Below are 19,535 nucleotides of genomic sequence, written 5' to 3'. Positions count from 1 at the left end.
TTTCGGCTTCATTTAGCTGATACTACTCTTGAAGCGGTATACAGTATTCCTAATTTCTCTATCCCACTCTAGAATAACGTCAAGCGATAAAAAAAAATGTAAAAGGCGCTCAGTTATCCGTACGGTGTGTGCGTGTTTAAGAAAACACTGTTCTTCAAGTAAGCCTCCACAGGACGGCAGTATTGTCCCTGTGCGTGGGTGCCAACGCATTTAGAATCGAGCGTGAGCGTAAATAAGCGTGGGAGTTCCTTCTCTTGCCATTCTGGGGTGTTGCCGACCAGCTGCAACATCGTTGCTACTCCAGGGCCGTGATCAAGAGGTAGAGCCCGGGTTTCTGGAATCTGCATCCTACAAACAAAAACAAAACCAAAAATACTATAATGCCGCCGCAGTATATGTGTGCTTTCTGCCTTCCCGACCCCCAAGACTCCGCACCAACATCTGGTTCTCCCCGACCGAGGGAAAACCGAGACTCCGCCGAGTGATGCCACTGCAGCCGTTTGCATCAACAGCAGGAGGACCCGGAGACGTTGTGACAGAAGATACGAAACCCCAAAAACACAGTATACACACAGTCCCCCGGGATGTCTGGCTGCCACGCAAGTCCCGCGGACCGGCTGATTAAATGTAGGCATGGAGAATGATGCACGATCAGCTGTACATTGTGTACACAAGTCTCCCCCACTCTCCTCCCTACTGTCTGGTTCTCCCTCTAAGCACGCTGTCTTGTGTTCCTCTTTGCTTGGCATTGTTGCACCTTTTCAGTCAATAAAGTGATTGTGCATGTGCCTGCCGTTCAACCTTTTCGGAGAGGGCGGGATATGATGCGAAATGGTAGGTCAGGGGTGTTAAACATGCAGCCCACAGGCCGGGTCAGGTCCGCTGACGGATTAAATCCAGCCTGTGAGGAGATGCTGATTGAAGCTCAAGAGAAAAAAAAACAGCAGACAACCACCTGCAGTTTTAAATGTGACCACTTGATGTCACTAAAGCCAAGTGCCACTCCCAAATCATCAGCCGTAGGTGTATTTCTTTCTGTCGCTCTTCTCTCTCTCTCTCTCTCTCTCTCTCTCTCTCTCTCTCTCTCTCTCTCTCTCTCTCTCTCTCTCTCTCTCTCTCTCTCTCTCTCTCTCTCTCTCTCTCTCTCTCTCTTACTCTCTTTCTTCCTTTTTCAAAATATCGACTAAATTCATCTATCTTTTATTATTTTTCTCTGTATTCATTTCTCTTTCTCTCACCCACTCTATCGTCTCTCTCTCTCTCTTAAATGTTCTTTTTCCCTCTCCTCCTTTTTCTCTTTTTTCCTATATCCCTCTTTCGTTCTCTGTCTCTTTCTACCACTCACTCTTTCCGTATCTTTTAATTCAATCTTTCACTCTCTCTCTATCGTCTATTTCCCTATATCTTTCTTCCTCCCTCTCACTCTCTGTATGTCTTTGCTCTTCTCTCTCTCTCTCTCTCTCTCTCTCTCTCTCTCTCACTCTCTCTCTCTCTCTCTCTCTCTCACTCTCTCTCCCTCTACCTTTTTCTTTTACTCTTGCTCTCTCTTTTCCTTTAATAGAGTCCGAATCATACGAGAAAGATTTTTTTACAATGTGGCCCCTGAGCTCAAGTGAGTTTGACAGCAAGGTGGTGGAATTAGGCGGGGGAGTCGTTGGGGGTATCAGGCGCATCAGGACACAATCAGGGTCTTCCCCACGTTATTTTATTACAATTCACTCCAAAGCGAGGCAATACCCTATTTCCGAAGGAGGAGGAGGGGGCGGGTGTTTTGCAATGCTACTCCTAGTGGTGGTTTTCTGCCACTGAATAATACCCTCCAGAGTCACCCACGGAGTGATAGAGGGAAGTACGAGCCAGCGAACGGGAAGATATGAGCATCTCGTTCCAATGAAACGACAAACGGCGTGAGGATGACAGCAAAAGGCAGACATAAAGGTAAATAAACGGTGTTTTGCCCTGCAGCGTCAAAGTGGATGCAGGGATGATGTTGCAACGGCGAGAAGAGGGAAGAAGGAAAGGGATGCTGCTATGTTACGGGAGGGATTTTCGTGTTATTTTATATTTCTATCCATCATATGCTCTTTTTATTGTCTGCGTTGTTGTTATGCGCGCATCTGCTTATGTTCCGACGGCTGGCCTACATCGGCGGTTCAGTGTTATTTTTAGACAGTCAGGTGATCGATGGCAATAGACGCCAGAGAACAGGGGAAAACTTTTCCGGCCCGAGCGTGCAGCATCCCTTCGTTCTTTTGCGACATCCCCACGGCCTTTTGAACCCCGTTTTTCCTCAAAACACGCGTGTCATAGAGTGGGTTGCATTTTTGCTGCCCCTCGAGACTCCTCCTTGGCTTCCCCTCATGTTTCCCTGACGGTCAAATGAGAGACAAAATGGAGTGAGAGGATGCGCTCGGATGCGGATGAGAGAGCCCCCTTCGAGATGACGACGCCGATTCGTGCCGAGCTAATGGTGCTATTGCATCATTTGGTTATGGAATATATAATGTGGCGATGAGAGGAAGAGTGCTTTACGCGTGGCTGCCTATAGGAAAAAGAGGGATGAGGATGCTAGGGATGCTTTGCACGGTTTTTCGCGCGTACTGTACTGTATAGCAACCACTATGAGGTTGACATGTTTCAGGCACGCACGCGCAGCTTCCCTGTCACATGCGACGATGCTTGGTCGACCCACTCGTAATAAAGTCACAAGGTCTCTCTGCCGGAAGAAGCGGAGTTGACAGCTGGACGAGTCGCTCGGGCATGCCCCGGTATTCCGTGCGTACGTGTGGTTCAAGAGAGGGTGGGCGGGGTGGTATTATTTTGGTGTGGGGTGGGGGTTACTTGCGTTTTGCACGTAGACCGTTTGACTATATACGTGCAGTTGTTTACAGTAAATGCACCTGTATAGAGAGTTGCGTGCAAAACAATGCCTTTTTGTGCAAGTGCCTGGGTGTAGCTGGCAGATCTGGATTTCCTGAACTCGCTGATATTATTGAATGGTTCGCCCACATTCCCCCCTCCCTTACTGTGGATAAGTGGTTGCCTCATAGAGGAAGGGAGAGCCTTTGACAGGCAGGGGCGAAGTTGAGGGAGGGGCTGTGTGTGCTTGACATAACACCATTGTCTTTTATAAGATGCTTCTCTATTTTAGAAGTTTGGGTGAATGCATCATGAACAGTCAGAAGGGGGACAACTGCAGCCCCCAGGATGATAGTTTGAGGCCCCAAGCTATATGGCTTGTGTCATCAATTGCATACTCAGTCAGCTCGTTCTTGATGCACGTGCAAGTATGTGCATTCCTCTTTTTGTGTCTTTCTTGCGGTTTGGGTTGGGGTTTGGACTTGAGGCAGGCCCTTTTCTTCCTTTCACAATTTTTCATGCTATACTGACAAATATATATATATATATATATATATATACATATATATATATATATATTTTTAAACTTGTGTGGACAAGCATGACATCACTCTCCAGTACCCTCATACCCCATTCCTCAAACTTAATGTGTCCCGCCCTGAAAAGCTCTGCGAAAAGTAGGGTAAAAGTAGACGTGCGTGGTGAAAAGTAAAACATGGGTGCTCTTTAAACTTACTTGGGCATTGTCACTGTACTTAATAGAGAAAATATTGAACTTTTTACTTTTTAAGGACACTTCAAATGTCGTACTCCACCTCTAAAGGTACATTGTGTATTTTCAGCATCCCCTGGTGGTGGAAACAATAATTCATTAAAAATACAATTTAAACAAAAAGCGAAACTAGTTCAAAAACTTGCTTTAAAAAATAGTCTTACCTGTGTGTTGATTTTCTTGCATTTATTTTACATAGCATGAGCTAGTTTTCTGTCATCTTGCTGCTACGGGTAGCAAAAACAAACAAACTTTGTAAGGAGAGAAATTTGAGAAGAAGAATTGAGTGGTTTGAGTGGTTAGAACCTTTGTCAGAGTGGATGAATTGAATTGTTTTGATACCAGTGGTAGTTAGTGTTAGCATAAAGCCATCAATTTTCTGCAAGTTATAAAAAACGTCCTTAGAAGTTTACTGGTACAAGCCTACTGGTGATAATTCAAAAAACAAACAAACAAACAAACAAACAAAGAAACAAATAGTTCATTACATTTTTAGCATATAATTCCGGTTTTAAAAGAGATCAACATTAAGCACAACATGAAGTTATCCATTATTCTTTTGATAGATCATTGTTGTGTCTGTTTTCTAACCGGTAAAAATGTGTCGGTCTTTTCTATAATTGACTGCTGATCAGTAATGGCGGCTAACCTTACCTTTTCAGGAGTCATCTGTAAAAGGCTATCTTTCTTTAAGTTGTATTTTAAAACGGACGAACCTGAAGCTTACTTGTTACCTTTTCTCCTTAACTGATTTCCCTTCCACAGCGGCTGGGTGGTTAGCGCGCAGCCACACGTTGCGGAGGTCCAGAGTTCAATTCCAGGTACCTCTGCCTCCCCATGTGGAGTTTGCATGTTATCCCCGTGCCTGCATGGGTTTCCTCCCTGCACTAGGGTTTCCCCCCTGGATTCCAAAAACATGCACGTGAGGTTAATTGGCTGGTCCAAATTTTCCCTAGATGTGAATGAGCGAGTGAGTTGTCTGTCTCTGTGCCCTGCGACTGACTGGCAAACAGTTCAGGGTGTAACCTGCCCTCTGCCCGAGATGGCTGGGATTGGCTCCAGCACCCCCGCGACCCTAGTGAGGATAAGTGGTGCAGAAAATGGATGGTTGAATTATTCCCCTTCTTTTATGATATGATTATCCTCTCTTGGTGTTGTAAACATCAGGGCCACTAGAGCTCAGCTGCCTTCACATTGACAAATCATGCAGCCGACACTCTTATGCATTAGCCTTAATAACGCTCACGCCAAGAATGCACATTTACTCCCCTCAAGCAGAGCAACACCACAAAGTAATTCATCGCACGCGGTGAGAATGATTTACCGTGTTTGCTGTGAAGGGGGACACTGACATCCGTCACACAGACAGCACCTGTTGCTGAGAACAAGCTCAGCCGTTCCCATGTTGCAGATTTAAGTGCTGTTTTTTGGACCGAAGTGCACAGGGGATGGAGCCCAAGGGTGAAGCATCCTCACAGGAATGGACAGTGTGGGGGCGATGCGAGAGAGCGAGGGAGAGAAGACTTTGTGAAAAGGCCGCAAAGGAGTCTTGCTAGATCAGCCAGATTGATCTTTTCGCACCTTTCGGAATCACACTCAATCACACTGAATCAAATTACAACTCCTGATGTTGCATGTGAGGTCTGAGAAAAAAAATAATGCCAGACTAAAAAAGGTGAAACTGGTTGAAAATGTAGATAGAAGCAATTGGCTTGTGATGCAACCCTTTTGTGAGTATGGCTGGGAATCCCGATTAGTCACATAATGTGATGATCCTTTTTATGTGTTTTTGGTGTGATGACAGTCGGGATTTCCCGATCCGATACTTAGTATCGGTATCAGTTTCCCTCACATCTCTTTTGAGGTCTGAGAAAAAATAATGGCAGACAAAAAAGGTAAGCTGGTTGAAAATGTAGCTAGAAGCAATTGTCTTGTGATACAACCCTTTTGTGAGTATGGCTGGGAATCCCATCCATCCATCCATTTATCAATCCATTATCTGCACCGCTTATCCTCAGTAGGGTCGCGGGGGTGCTGGAGCCCATCCCATCGGGCAGTGGGCAAGGGACACCCTGAACTGGTTTCCAGCCAGTCACAGAGACAGACACCTCACTCGCTCATTCACACCTAGGGACAATTTGGACCAGCCAATTAACCTAACATGCATGTTTTGGAATGTGGGAGGAAACCGGAGTGCCTGGAGGGTACCTACGCAAGCATGAGGAAAACATGCACACTCCACACAGGAGGTTCGATCTCATGACCTCAGAAGTGTGCCACACACGCGCTAACAACTGTACCGTCGTGCTGCCCGCTGGCAATCCCATTTGGTCCCATTTTAATGTGTTTTTGGTGTGCTGATTTCCTGATCTGATATTTAGTATTAGGATCCGTTTTCCCTCACGTCTCTTTTGAGACATTCGTATTTGGCCTCAGAATCGAACCATCCATTTTTGCTGTGTTGGCAGTCGGGATGTCCCAATCTTATAGTTAGTACCAGTATTTGATTCCATTAAAGCTATTTTTTGAGAATCAGAGAAATTCCGATTTGTCCTCAGAATCAAACAATCCGTTTGTATGTGTTTATGCTATGTTGACAGTGAAGATACCCTAATCTTATATTCAATATCTGTATCTGCGCCCGAATATTATTTTTTTATGAGAGAGGATCATATCTGGCTTCACTGTCTCTGCTGCCTTGACATGTGTTATGGCTGTCATAAATCATTCCCCCAACTCCTCTCTTGTATGGGATTATTTTTCACAACAAAAAATGTATGGATACAGTAAATAGCAAACGAGTTACAATTGCTGTAAACAAGCTATTTCATTTAAAGGAACAAGCAGAGCTGACTTAAACATTTCCAATTTAACCTAAAAGGTGCAAAGGAAACACGGGAGAGGATTGTCAAATATTTCTGTCAATAAGAATTCACAATTTTTTGTCGGTGCTAAGGTAACCACCCCACTCCCGACACACTACGACAGCTAAATAACAATTACTTCCCAATCGGTTAATGTTTCCTTTATGGCTTATGCTACTCTATTGTGTTTTGCAACCAAAATAAAAGTGCTAAAAAGCACAAAGAAAAGTACAAAATACAGAGACTCAACGTGACCGAAGAGCACAATTTTTCTTAAATGTGTTTTTTGGCCCAGCCTTTTGCAAAGGTTTTTGGATTTTGAGTACCTGTAGCAGCAAGATGGCAGACAATTTAATCTCCTTTCAAACGAGGCTCAATACATTTAAAATAAGTGCAAATTTATTAAGTTACAAGAATTAGAAAAACATGTTTATATTGTATTATCGTTCATGTGTTTTGATTGTTTTTTAATCAGTATTATTTATTTTTAAATAAATAAAGTTATTTACCATTAGGAGGTGCTAAGTAATACTCACAGTACCTTGAAAGAAGGGGTGGGAAAATATTTTTGAGAAAAGCCAACTGAGTTAGGTTAGGAGGAACAAACTGATGCATTTGATTAGATATTTTGTATCTGCCAATACAGAGTTTTTAATCAGATAATGTAGACTTGTCTAATTTTTCTCATATGAATTTACGAATGAATACTCATGCAGACATCTACATATAAATTGTCCATTCATTATCTGCACCGCTTAACCTCAGTAGGGTCCCGGGGGTACTGGAGCCCATCACAGCTGTTTTCGGGCAGTGGTCAGGGAACTGGTTGCCAGCCAGTCGTAGGGCACAGAGATACAGACAACTTACTCCCGTATTCACAATTCGGACTGGCCAATTGACCTGACATGTATGTTTTATTGGAATGTGGGAGGAAACCGGAGTGCCCGGAGGAAACTCACGCAAGAACGGAGAGAACATGCAAACTCTGCACAGGAAGGCTGGTAGCTGGATTCGATCCCATGACCTCAGAACTGTACCGTGGATGTGCTAACCACTCAGCTGCTGTGCCACCCCTATATAAATGTTGTATTTCATCTTATATTTGTTTGTAAATAGACCATTTCAAATTTTTTTTTAAACGTTCAGAATTAAAGTATAGTGAATATAGTTTTTTTAGCACTATATTTGCATTAAAAACTCAATATGCAATGGGGCAATAGGCCGCCTGTGGCCTGTGGGCCTGCTTTGCCAAACAATGCTTTAAAGTCATGCTGGTACTTGGTATTGGTTCAGTACTCTCATCGCTATCAGTTGAGCGGTATTTATTCAGTGCCATAAATGTCAAAGATGAATTTGAACTGTTTTCCTGAGAATGAGTGAATAAAATAAGTCTGCCTTCTCCATCATGAGTGGAATTGTAAAATAATCCGTCTCAAAGTCGTAGTGATCAATGATACACTCATAAAATGTGTACTCAGCTTGTTTAAACAAAACCTGTTCAAGTTTTATCAAATAATAGCATCATTCGGTTCCGTCATTGTACAGCTGCGGCCAGATAGATGTAGAGTCCAATTTGAATTGTATCCATTTCTTATCAGTGCAAACAGATCCCCCGATACAAATAAGCTGCTTTACGGCATGGCGTAAAAATAAGTGAGATCACACCGCGCTCACTTTCGAAACAAATTAAGAATTCGCAAGGATGGGCGAGGAAAGCAAATTAAAATGTTTTTTGCCTTGGTGAGGATGGTGCATTTATAGTCTGTGGGGAAAGTGATATTTCTTTGTGATGCCCTCTAAAATACTTTGTCAAAGTGCACGTTTCGGCTTGTAAGCGCAACCGTAGTTGTTCATGTGAGTCACGGGCGCATTTCATTTTTGCTGTACGAGACTGCTGCCGGTCTGACCTGAAGAACTGGCTCAGCAGAACCGAAGCTCCACATCAGCGATTTTCACTTCAAGCTAGGAAAAATGTAAACAAAGGCCTCACAAACTACGATACAAAGGCCATTTGGGGCTCTAAAAATTATCCGAAACATGTTTTATACTGTGTACATCGTTGTTTTTCCAAAGATTAAGTAACCAATGCAATTTTGAAATTAAGTACTTTTTCAGGTAGTTGTTTAAAACATTCTAAATCAAGGCCGGGCAAACTTTTTGGAGTTGAAGAGTTTAGACAGGGGTCTAGGCAGAGTCGGGTAGTCATGATTTACATTTACTCTGTTACATTTACATGAGAAAGTTGACATGTTGTGCTTCTAGGAGTATTTTTAACTCATTATACCTTTTACTTTTACTTGAGTAGATTTGTGAAGGAAAACTGTACTCATACTCTGCTACATTGTTCTACATTGAACTCGTACCTTTAATTCCCTCCACGTAATTACGAGTGTATCTGTCTCTGCTAAGGCGCAGTTATTTTGTCAGACACCTCGTTTTTTTAATTTAGATTTGACCAATGACCCAAACCACCATCACAGTGCACTTGGGAGCAGGGTTAGGAAAGTTTTTTTTTACTGTACTGTATGCAAAATGTATACAGCTGTGGCCTCACATGTATATATTTTTAATCCAGAGGATTCACCCAAACAAACAATCTGAGTACACAGATTTACAACTACACAGGCTTGTAATTTATTGTTGATCGGGTGGACTTTGATGATTCGATGATCTGATTGAATGATTTTTCTGTTTTTAAATCAATAAATGAGACATCACCACAGTTAGTCAGTACATGAGTAGTTTTTAAACAAAGTACTTTTTACTTTTACTCAAGTAATTATTTGGATGACTACTTTTTACTTTTCCTTGAGTCATATTATTCTGGAAAATACGTTTACTTGAGTGATTTCTTTGGCTACACTACCCACCTCTGGGGATGGGCCTGTAGACCTTTTCAATTTTTCTAATTTGCATTTATGAATTAATATACTTGCAAATATCTACACTTTATATTTGTCTTTAAATAGATTCGTTTCATCAAATTGGTTTTTGAATTGAAACACACAGAATTGTAGCAATATAATATATTAGGTTGTAGTTTTTAATCACTAAATTTGATATCTAGTTTTTTAGTAATTTTGTAGTATATTTATAGGTGTTCTATATTATTACTGTAGAAGTATTTTTGTAGCAGTTCCGTGGTAGTATTTTTGTAGTATTTCCATCGTAGAGTATTTCTTGTATTACTGCAGTAATATTTCTGTAGTATGTTGTAGTCTTACTCTAGTAGTATTTTTGTATTATTTCCAAAGTAGTACTTGTGTAGTGTTTCTGCAGTTGTATTTATTTCTTAACTGGAGTGCTCGGGGTCTTTTAATAAGCTCACAACTAAGTTACGATTCAGGGATGTAAGATTTGATTGAAAATGATTATTGAAACGTTTTTTTTTACTTAATATGTTTTTCATTCTGTAAGATTTAATCTCTGTACTGTTGCTGTGCATCAACGGTGTATTTGTTTAAAACAACAACAACAACAATAACAATCTAATCAATTTTCACTTCAGTGTCTTTAATTTAGATAAATTAATGCTGATGGGAAAGTGACAAAAATAGCATAACACTAATTTCACTGATCAATTAAATTATTTAAAAGTCTTTCTGCTTTTTATTCTGAAAATGTTTACCTGAATATGGGAAATTCGCTGTTAAATGTCATATCTATTATAGAATGGAACTAAACCTTCTTTAAATGTCTGCAAAGACACCCAAGTGTTCTTTTTAAAGTGTGTATATTTCCTACTGCCACTAAACAGCGCACCCGTGCCTTTTTTATTAAAGTAACATCGGGGTGGGTTTCCTCAATGGTCTCTGGTTGATCAATAGTAGTCATGAAATACAGCTACGGTGGGCGCTCTGTGAGTGGCGCCTGGCTTTTGGCAACATCATGTGAACATATTCAAGTCATTATTTGAAGCAATGTAGCTAATTTTTCTCTTGTGCTCCTCGCAGCATTTTCCTGCGGGCCACAAATAATGATAAGTGGGCCACATGTGGCCAATGGGCCATGAGTTTGACACAGGTATTATAAAGAATACAATTCTGTGTAGAGAAGAGGTTCTTTGAGAAAATTGGTGGCTGAGTGAAGTATTTATCCCAGGACAATCGGATCGATCCGATCCAAGTACTTTTTTAGTATTGATAATCACGATACTTGGACCGATCTGCCTACTCCTATCGGATAAAGACAATTTCTCTAGGAATTAATCAAAGAACAGACTACAATGGAATAGAATGGAATGTTTTTGTGCATTTCACTTGTTACAAAAACAATAAATTAAATTAAATTAAATTAGATTAGATTAGATTAGATTAGATTAGATTAGATTAGATTAAATTAAATTAAATTAAATTAAATTAAATTAAATTAAATTAAATTCTATTTTATTGGGCTTCAAACTGTCACGGAGGCGGGGTGGAGTGGAAGGGGTGACCGGACAGGAACGGAGGCAGGAGGCAGGAAGGGAGAACTCAATTGCGTAACGATCCAAAACTTTTATTCACCAAAATAAAAGTTGTCCAAAACTCTGGGACATGACAAAACAAACAGTTGTTTCTTCCAACTCAACTAAACAGGACAAGGCATAACAGAACGGACAATGTTTAAAACTAAAACAGGACAAGGCATAACAGACCGGGGAATGTGTAATGAGCCAGCGCCCGCCAAACCCACAACCCAGCCTTAAGTAGCAGACCAGCAATCAGCTGATCTGCTACAGCTTGAGTTCGGGGGCGCGGCAGACTGGTCGCCACGGCGACCGTGACAGAGCCCCCCCTTTAAGGGACAGCTCCTGAGGTCCCCAAAAAAGGAAAAAAAAAAGAAATAAAAAATATACTACCTCACGCCCCGGAATGGTTCGACGCTCGGCAGGGTTGGGGGGGTCCGGCAGACAAACTGGACCGGCAAACACGAGGACAGACGGAATCAGAACCGGCAAACACGGAGGACAGACGGAATCAGAACCGGCAAACACGGAAGACAGACGGAATCAGAACCGGCAAACACAGAGGACGGACGGAATCAGAACCGGCAAACACAGAGGACAGACGGAATCAGAACCGGCAAACACAGAGGACAGACGGAATCAGAACCGGCAAACACGGAGGACAGACGGAATCAGAACCGGCAAACACGGAGGACAGACGGAATCAGAACCGGCAAACACCGAGGACAGACGGAATCAGAACCGGCAAACAGGCGAGAGGCAGAATCAGAACCGGCAAACAGGCGAGAGACAAAATCGGAACCGGCAAACAGGCGAGAGACAAAATCGGAAACGGCAAACAGGCGAGAGACAAAATCGGAAACGGCAAACAGGCAAGAGACAAAATCAGAACCGGCAAAACAGGCAAGAGACAAAATCAGAACCGGCAAAACAGGCGAGAGACAAAATCAGAACCGGCAAAACAGGCGAGTCAAAATCAGAACCGGCAAAACAGGCGAGTCAAAATCAGAACCGGCAAAACAGGCGAGTCAAAATCAGAACCGGCAAAACAGGAGCAGCAGAGTCGGACTGGCAGGCAGCAGAGTCGGACTGGCAGGCAGCAGAGTCGGACTGGCAGGCAGCAGAGTCGGACTGGCAGGCAGCAGAGTCGGACTGGCAGGCAGCTGAGTCGGACTGGCAGGCAGCAGAGTCGGATTGGCAGGCAGCAGAGTCGGACTGGCAGGCAGCCAAGTCGGAGTCGACCCGGCAGGCAGCGGAGTCGGCCCGGCAGGCAGCGGAGTCGGAGTCGGCCCGGCAGGCAGCGGAGTCGGAGTCGGCCCGGCAGGCAGCGGAGTCGGAGTCGGCCCGACGGGCAGCGGAGTCGGAGTCGGACTGGTACGCAGGGGAGACGGAATAGCAGGCAATCGGCACGGGAGTCGGGCAGGCAGGCATGAGAGTCGAACAGGCAGGCGTCAATACTTCCCGGTACCCCATTCGAGGCACAGCAATGGCCACGACGGGCGGGGCCGTGGTTCGAACGGGCAGGGAAGGTTACCTCAGTGGGCGCTTGCCAAACTGCGTTCTCCAGCTCTCCCCAAGTCGCGCTGGGATCGTTCGCTGAGTTCTAGTCGTGGCTGGCTCATTCTGTCACGGAGGCGGGGTGGAGTGGAAGGGGTGACCGTACCGGAACGGAGGCAGGAGGCAGGAAGGGAGAACTCAATTGCGTAACGATCCAAAACTTTTATTCACCAAAATAAAAGTTGTCCAAAACTCTGGGACATGACAAAACAAACAGTTGTTTCTTCCAACTCAACTAAACAGGACAAGGCATAACAGAACGGACAATGTTTAAAACTAAAACAGGACAAGGCATAACAGACCGGGGAATGTGTAATGAGCCAGCGCCCGCCAAACCCACAACCCAGCCTTAAGTAGCAGACCAGCAATCAGCTGATCTGCTACAGCTTGAGTTCGGGGGCGCGGCAGACTGGTCGCCACGGCGACCGTGACATCAAACCACTTGAAGATCTCTTTCTCCATTTCTGGATACTGGCCAGGACATTTTCCTTTTTCTTCAGGTATGGTGTATTGCAACAATAATGATCCCCCAAAAAAGACAAAAATTCATCATAATTTTACCCTAAATTTTGTGCTCATGTTTGCCCCATTGATTTCCAGTTTGTTGTTCCTGTAAAAACCCCACACATTGCCTACCATTTGCTACTGGTGAAACACAAGCAAATGTGTGCAAGTAAGCTGACTCCATGATTTTAGTATTTTTAATTATAGTTGTACTATGGGCTTAGATGCGAGTGTATATGGTACAGAGAATATCTAAATGAGGAGAAATTCAGCGATCTTGTACTGTGCTTGAGACGGCACCGCCATAACTGTATTCCGCTTCTGAGATTGCTTTCGGTGGATTGAGGGATGTATTTGATGAAGTAGGTAAGGCAAAAGTACTCTACATTGATTGGACATTATAGTTATTGATCTATTGGTTGGCAACCAGTTCAGGGTGTCCCCTGCCCACTGCCTGGAGATGGCTGGGATGGGCTCCAGCCCCCCCCGCGACCCTAATGAGGATAAGCGGTACGGCTAATGAGATGAGATGAGATGAGTTATTGATCTGTATGGATTGAGTTGGGAGTAATGTAGTGACAAACCAGGTCGTAACGACAGTAGAGTGACAAAATTGTTTTAATTATACAATCCCATTCTTTTTACAGGGAGAAGTTCCTTTGTAAAACCTAAAACCCAACACTCATTGTGAAATAATACACAATCAAAACTGGCTTATGTAATAAATGTTCACTTGAACATGGCATCAGTTCATCAAATCTGATATGCACATTTTTCACACATGCACGCATGTTTTCATAGATTCATGCACGGGCAAAGCATCACTTCTGGCATGACTCGGGGCACTCTGGGCATTTTTCCTTTTAGTGCAACACGCTCTCCCGTTCCCTCTGGTTCGCCCGAGGCCTCACATGAACTACATTTCAGGAGCGTGAATGAGTTCAAAATCAATATTGTTTTGTGGGTCGGCAGGTCACACCTTGACAGGTCTGTGTTTGCCCTGAGGGGAGGGTGGCAGGGCACTTTCTATTTATAGGGAGGACACTCGAGAGAATGAGAGAGAGGGGGGGGGAGCAAATGAGAAGGGGACCGAACAGGGGGGGTGATTTCTAATGAGGGCAGGCTGTTAGGGGATGAGCTGTTTTGTGTGGTTGAGTGTGTGTACATGTACACGGATGGTTGTGTACTGTATAGAGTGCATTAATTGAATGACTTCAAACATATCTTAGTTTGGTCCCTTACCACCAAAATGTAAGGAAATTATACATGATCTTTGCATAACACAAACACACACACATATATATATAAATATATATATATATATATATATATATATATATATATATATATATATATATATATATATATATATATATATATATATATATATATATATATATATATATATATATATATATATATATATATATATATATATATATATATATATATATATATATATATATATATATATATATAAAGGCTCTTTGAATTCAGTTGAGTATTGTTAACACATAACTAAAGGTGGTGTCCGTATCTAATATATTGTAGTGGCTGATGCCAACTTCTGGCTGAAATCATAATTGCAGCTCTTTTTGTTGTATGGGTAAGTATGTGAAGTTCTTAGATACGCTCGAATTAACTCTTCCTTTTTCATCTTTTTGGGGCTTGGATTGGCATTTGGACTATATTTAAAACAGCCCTTTTCTTACTTTCACCATTTTCATCGCAGAATAAGGAAAACCGCAAGCATCAAAAATCCATCTTACCCCCGCCCTTCCACCTTCTTCCCTCCAGTATAATGCGCTCAATGACTAGAACACCGAGGGCAAAAGTAAGGTAAAAGCAGATAGGCACAGTGGGAAAAAATATAAAGGCTCTTTGAACTCAATTGGTCATTGTTTACACATAATCAATAGAGGAAATATTCTCCTTGCAACTTTTAAAGGACACTTCAAACCATGCACTCCACCTTTAAGTCAGCCTCTTAAACAGCATGTCAGTTAGAAATCAAATTTGTTGCAATGACCCATCAATGTTTATCAAACTTGTAGCCCTTCACGCTAATAGGTAGTCAGGAAGTAGCACGCAGTTTTTTCAATGGTTGACCCCTGATTTCATGTATATTTAACACAATAAAAACAACACGAAAAGAAAAAAAATCTAAGTCACGTCTGCCATTTCCCTGTTCTTCACGGCTTGCACTCCCTGCTGCGGCAGCCCCGCCGCCCTCGTCCTGTGACGCTGAAACTAATGAAATCTCCCTATAATTGATTTTAGCCATTATAAAAGAAGGAGGGTGGCTCCTGATCAAATTCTGCTCCAGTTAGGGTATTTGAGCAGCCCAAACAAATTTAAGGGCTTTGGTTGAAAGCCACGTCGTGAGCTCACCCTCTGAGCTGGCACTGTGCTGTTAAACATTTTGGCTGAGCTTGCACTTTTTGCATTCAATAGATTCTTCACTCGGGAGTTCTGCCGTGGAGAGTCAGCCAAGGACATAAACAGGAGCCTGTATGAGTGACAGGCAGGAAGAAATGGCTAATGGCGAGCTCGTCTGACATTCTGCAACAGTTGGAGTAATTGCTACCATTCGTTCAGAAAAATGACATATTTTTCATTAAAACCAATTAATAAAAATGTATAATTAAAGAGTCTATATGAGGGGGACTAGAGGAAAAAACAGCTGTATTATGCAAATTTACAGTTTACTTGTCATTAATGTTTACATTCACATCTAAGGATGCACAATGCCGCTTTTCTCGTACTGATACTGATAGACACACCAGTTACTGTTAATAAACAAAACTCCTATCACCACCCCAAAAGAATGAATGCAACTTTAAAGTATTTACTCTTAACTCCAAACTAAATATTTTTGCTCAGAAAGCCATTCAATTTATATATGTATTATATCATTTAAATTACAAGTTTCTGATTGTAAAACGGCCTCTAGAGCAGGGATGTTAAACTCATTTAGGTCCAGGGCCACATGGCAGAAAATTAATTAATGTCATAAAAAGTGTGCCATAAGGTGGAAGGCCGGGGGTCTTTTCGGAGGCTCGCAATTTAATTCTCAATCAGGGATGTAAAGTTTGATCATGAAACAATTAATGAGTTTTTTTTCCTAAATATTTTATTATTTTACTAACATTTAATTTTGTCAATTGAACATTTGTAAAAAGCGTGATTTAAAAAAAGCCAAAAATCTGTTGAATTATTTTTCACTACGGTTTATATAACTCAGAGAAACTCGGGCAAGTGACAAAAATAGCATAAAACACTAAATAGAATGATTGATTTAAAAAGTCTTTTTGTCTTTTTATTTTCTTATATGAAAATATTTACTTAAATATGTGAATTTCATGGTTAGATTTTATTTCTATCACGGAAATGCTATTTTTTTAATTTTGTATTTTTTTGGAATGCCCTAAAAGTGCGTCCATGACTTTTCTTCAATGTTCTCTGGTTGATCGATGTCAGTCAGCAAATGCAGTTTTAGGAGTTGTGCTAAGCTGTGGCAAAATATAGCGAACATATTTAAAACTGCAAGTCATTGTTTGACCCTCATTTTTCAAATGAGCATCTTAACATTGTCCCACAGGCCACATAAAGTTATGTCACAGGCCACATTTGGCCCTCAGTCCATGAGTTTGCCACATGTGATGGAGAGGGTAGTCCATTCTGGTATCTGTTTCTTTTGTAAGAACAGATACCTGGTATCTGTGACAATACCAGTCTTTTTAAGGTATCGGTTCGTGTGATGGTGGCTCATAACTGTCGCCTGCCTTCTAGTGGCCATTTAACAATAAGAAACAGAGAAATTTCGGAAAAATAAATTGCCATTATTCAAATGCAATAGAGGCAGCACGGCGGCGTAGTGGTTAGCACGTGTGCGCAAGAGTTCTGAGGTCATGGGTTCAAATCCAGCCACCAGCCTTCCTGTGTGGAGTTTGCATGTTCTCCCCGTGCTTGTGTGGGTTTCCACCGGGCGCTCCGGTTTCCTCCCATATTCCAAAAACATGCATTACCTGGTCCAAATTGTCCCTAGGTGTGGATGAGCGAGCGAATTGTCTGTCCCTGTGTGCCCTGCGACTGGCTGGAAACCAGTTCAAGGTGTCCCCTGCCCACTGCCCGAAGATAGCTGGGATGGGCTCCAGCACCCCCGCGACCCTACTGAGGATAAGCGGTGCAGATAATGGATGGATGGATGGATGGAAATGCAATAGTAAGGAAAATATAACTAGGAGATTTGAATTTTCATCCTTTTTCTTTTGCAGTGGTATTGGCACTTGGTATTCATATCCAATGAGATACTGTAGATGAGTATCAGTTTGAAATAACTGTTAGAATCGAATCGAATCGAATAGAATAGATAGAATAGTCTTTATTGTCATTGATGACAACGTAGTAAACATTGTTTGCAACAAGATTAGACATGGCGCTCCGGGATAAACCAGATAAAGACATAAATAAAGACAGAAAAGAAAAAATATGAGGGTAAAAAATGTAAGTATAACTAGGCAAAAATGTTTACTAGGTAGTGCTTGAAGACTGGCCTAAATGTCTGGTATTGGTGTTAGTATTGGCATTCGGTACCAACGAAAAAGAAAACACTTGACGAAGAAATGCGACAATGCGCAGCAATACAACAACGACTCGGTGAAGTCGAATGGGCATTAAAGACAGTACTGTGCCAAGAAGTGTATCAACTTTAAACATATTTTCATATTGTTGTGCTGTCCACAAGAGCATCTCTTGTCAACAATCCCATTGTCCACAAGACAACGTGGCACAGGGGCGAGCTGTACAAATGGTTGATAGCAGGATGTTGATTAATCAAATCAAAACAACCCAGGCTAGAAATGTAGGTTTTGTACACATCACAATGGTGTCCATAATATTTTACCAATTAAAAACTCCTCAGAAAGCAGTTCTGATTCTATCAACATTCGAATCACCTGAAATCCAAGTGACATGCAAAGGACAAGAGAACTAATGTCCTTCCACAGTATAAATTAATGAGTTATCCGAATATAAAAGGACTAACCGACACCCTTAATCCAATATTCTATTTGATGTCCAAGGAAAAGCATTATTGGGTCTGTGCGCGTTTACATAGGCTTTCATAACTCAAATATTGGCAATATTCTGGTTTTAATTTCATTCTTCCTTGAATGTGAGCATACTGATTAATATATTTTCTATGTAGAAAATGCTGATCTATTAAATGATTGTTCCATTTTGGCATTTGCAAGTGCGTTGCACTCAAAACAGTGATGTCTGGGTTATTCTTTGATGTTGTTTGCAAAACAAATACCACAAAGAGTGCATTCATCAACAAACAGCATTTTTTTTCTCGTTTCAAATAGTAAAACTCACGCAAATGTGATTTTTATGTGTTGCAATTCACAATCAAAGTTGTTTCTGAGCTGGAATGAAACAGATCTTGCCTTTTTGTGCGAAATAATAGGTGTGCACTTGCTAGACGTGTTCCTTCTCTGCCAACGGTTTCCCCAACTATCATTTCTCTCCCAGAGCTGTGTCTGTGCTCCTCTTGACATTCTCATCCTGCCCTATTTTTCACACGAGGCTTTACATTTTTGACTTGCTGGCACGCATGCACGCACACTCACTTTTTGCCTCAAACCAGTAACACAAACTTTATGTACTGTATGTATTATTTTGTTCTCCTGGGTAGCACAAGAACAGTACATCTTGGTTCAGTCAAGCACAGTACAGCACATATCCGGACTGTGTGCGTCGCACAATGACCAATGTTCTCTTGTTTTTCTAGACTTACTCTAAAATCGCACGCATGAGTAACTCAAGCTCTTGTCCCAAACTTTTTTAAATATTCATTAGGCCCTACCTGAGAGGCAAAGAGGGTTTTAGCGCTTGGCGTGAAGCGGCGCTAAACAGACTCTCGAGTTCGGGTGTCCTGGGATGTGTCAGGGTGCGCCGGTGTGTTATATTCACTCTTAAGGTGACGTGATGGCCTACTTATTGAGGAACAAGGTGCGCTCAAGCAGTTTTGCGTCCTCGTGCGCTTGCTTAAGCTTCTTCAGTACCTACTGTACAACGGCTATGCAATGACGATCATAGCTCAGCTGTTTTTTTCCTACGCTTCAATGGAAGAAATCAATCATTTCAACGTATTGTGACTGTGATGTAATCTTCTGTTATTTAGGGCTAATTGTAGTCCTCTCTGCAAGGCAGTTTGGAAATGCGGATTTTAATCACATAGTTGCCGTCGTGATTTATTCAATTGGGAATTCAACAGTTGCAAACAGAATTTAAATGAATGCTCTTCGTCCAAGAATGATTGGAAATGCAGTCATACGGGGTGCTCATTAAGTAGATCGCAATCTACTGGTGGATTACACAGGTAGGACTAGTAGTTTCAGTGCATTGTATTTGTTGGGATACGCTTCGTTTAGTGGTCAAATGCAACATGTGAGCATGTATTGCTACGTTGCTCTTGGTATAGTAACAAGTTAGAGACTTCCAATTTTTTTTTCAATAAAAGGTTTCA

At 42.0% G+C, this 19,535-nt stretch overlaps 1 protein-coding gene across 2 annotated transcripts in view; it reads left to right on the top strand.

The window, feature by feature from the left end:
- The first annotated feature begins 273 nt into the window (after positions 1-273).
- The window catches only part of ppp3cb (protein phosphatase 3, catalytic subunit, beta isozyme), a 76,428-nt gene continuing 57,166 nt past the window's right edge, over positions 274-19,535 (top strand). Inside the window, exon 1 of one of the 2 annotated variants that reach the window (XM_088344471.1) lies at positions 274-627. In XM_088344471.1, coding sequence (XP_088200597.1) covers positions 585-627 — 43 coding nt within the window. In that variant the 5' untranslated portion in view covers positions 274-584. The remainder of the gene's footprint in view (positions 628-19,535) is intronic. The other variant, XM_088344470.1, reaches the window with a different exon arrangement.

This window comes from Urocampus carinirostris, chromosome 9 (assembly GCF_059441175.1).
Source record: "Urocampus carinirostris isolate Australia breed hairy pipefish chromosome 9, RoL_Ucar_1.0, whole genome shotgun sequence".
Taxonomy (NCBI): domain Eukaryota; kingdom Metazoa; phylum Chordata; class Actinopteri; order Syngnathiformes; family Syngnathidae; genus Urocampus; species Urocampus carinirostris.
The sequence above is the reverse complement of the archived record's forward strand: the minus strand, read 5'-3'. Positions and strand labels throughout refer to the sequence as shown.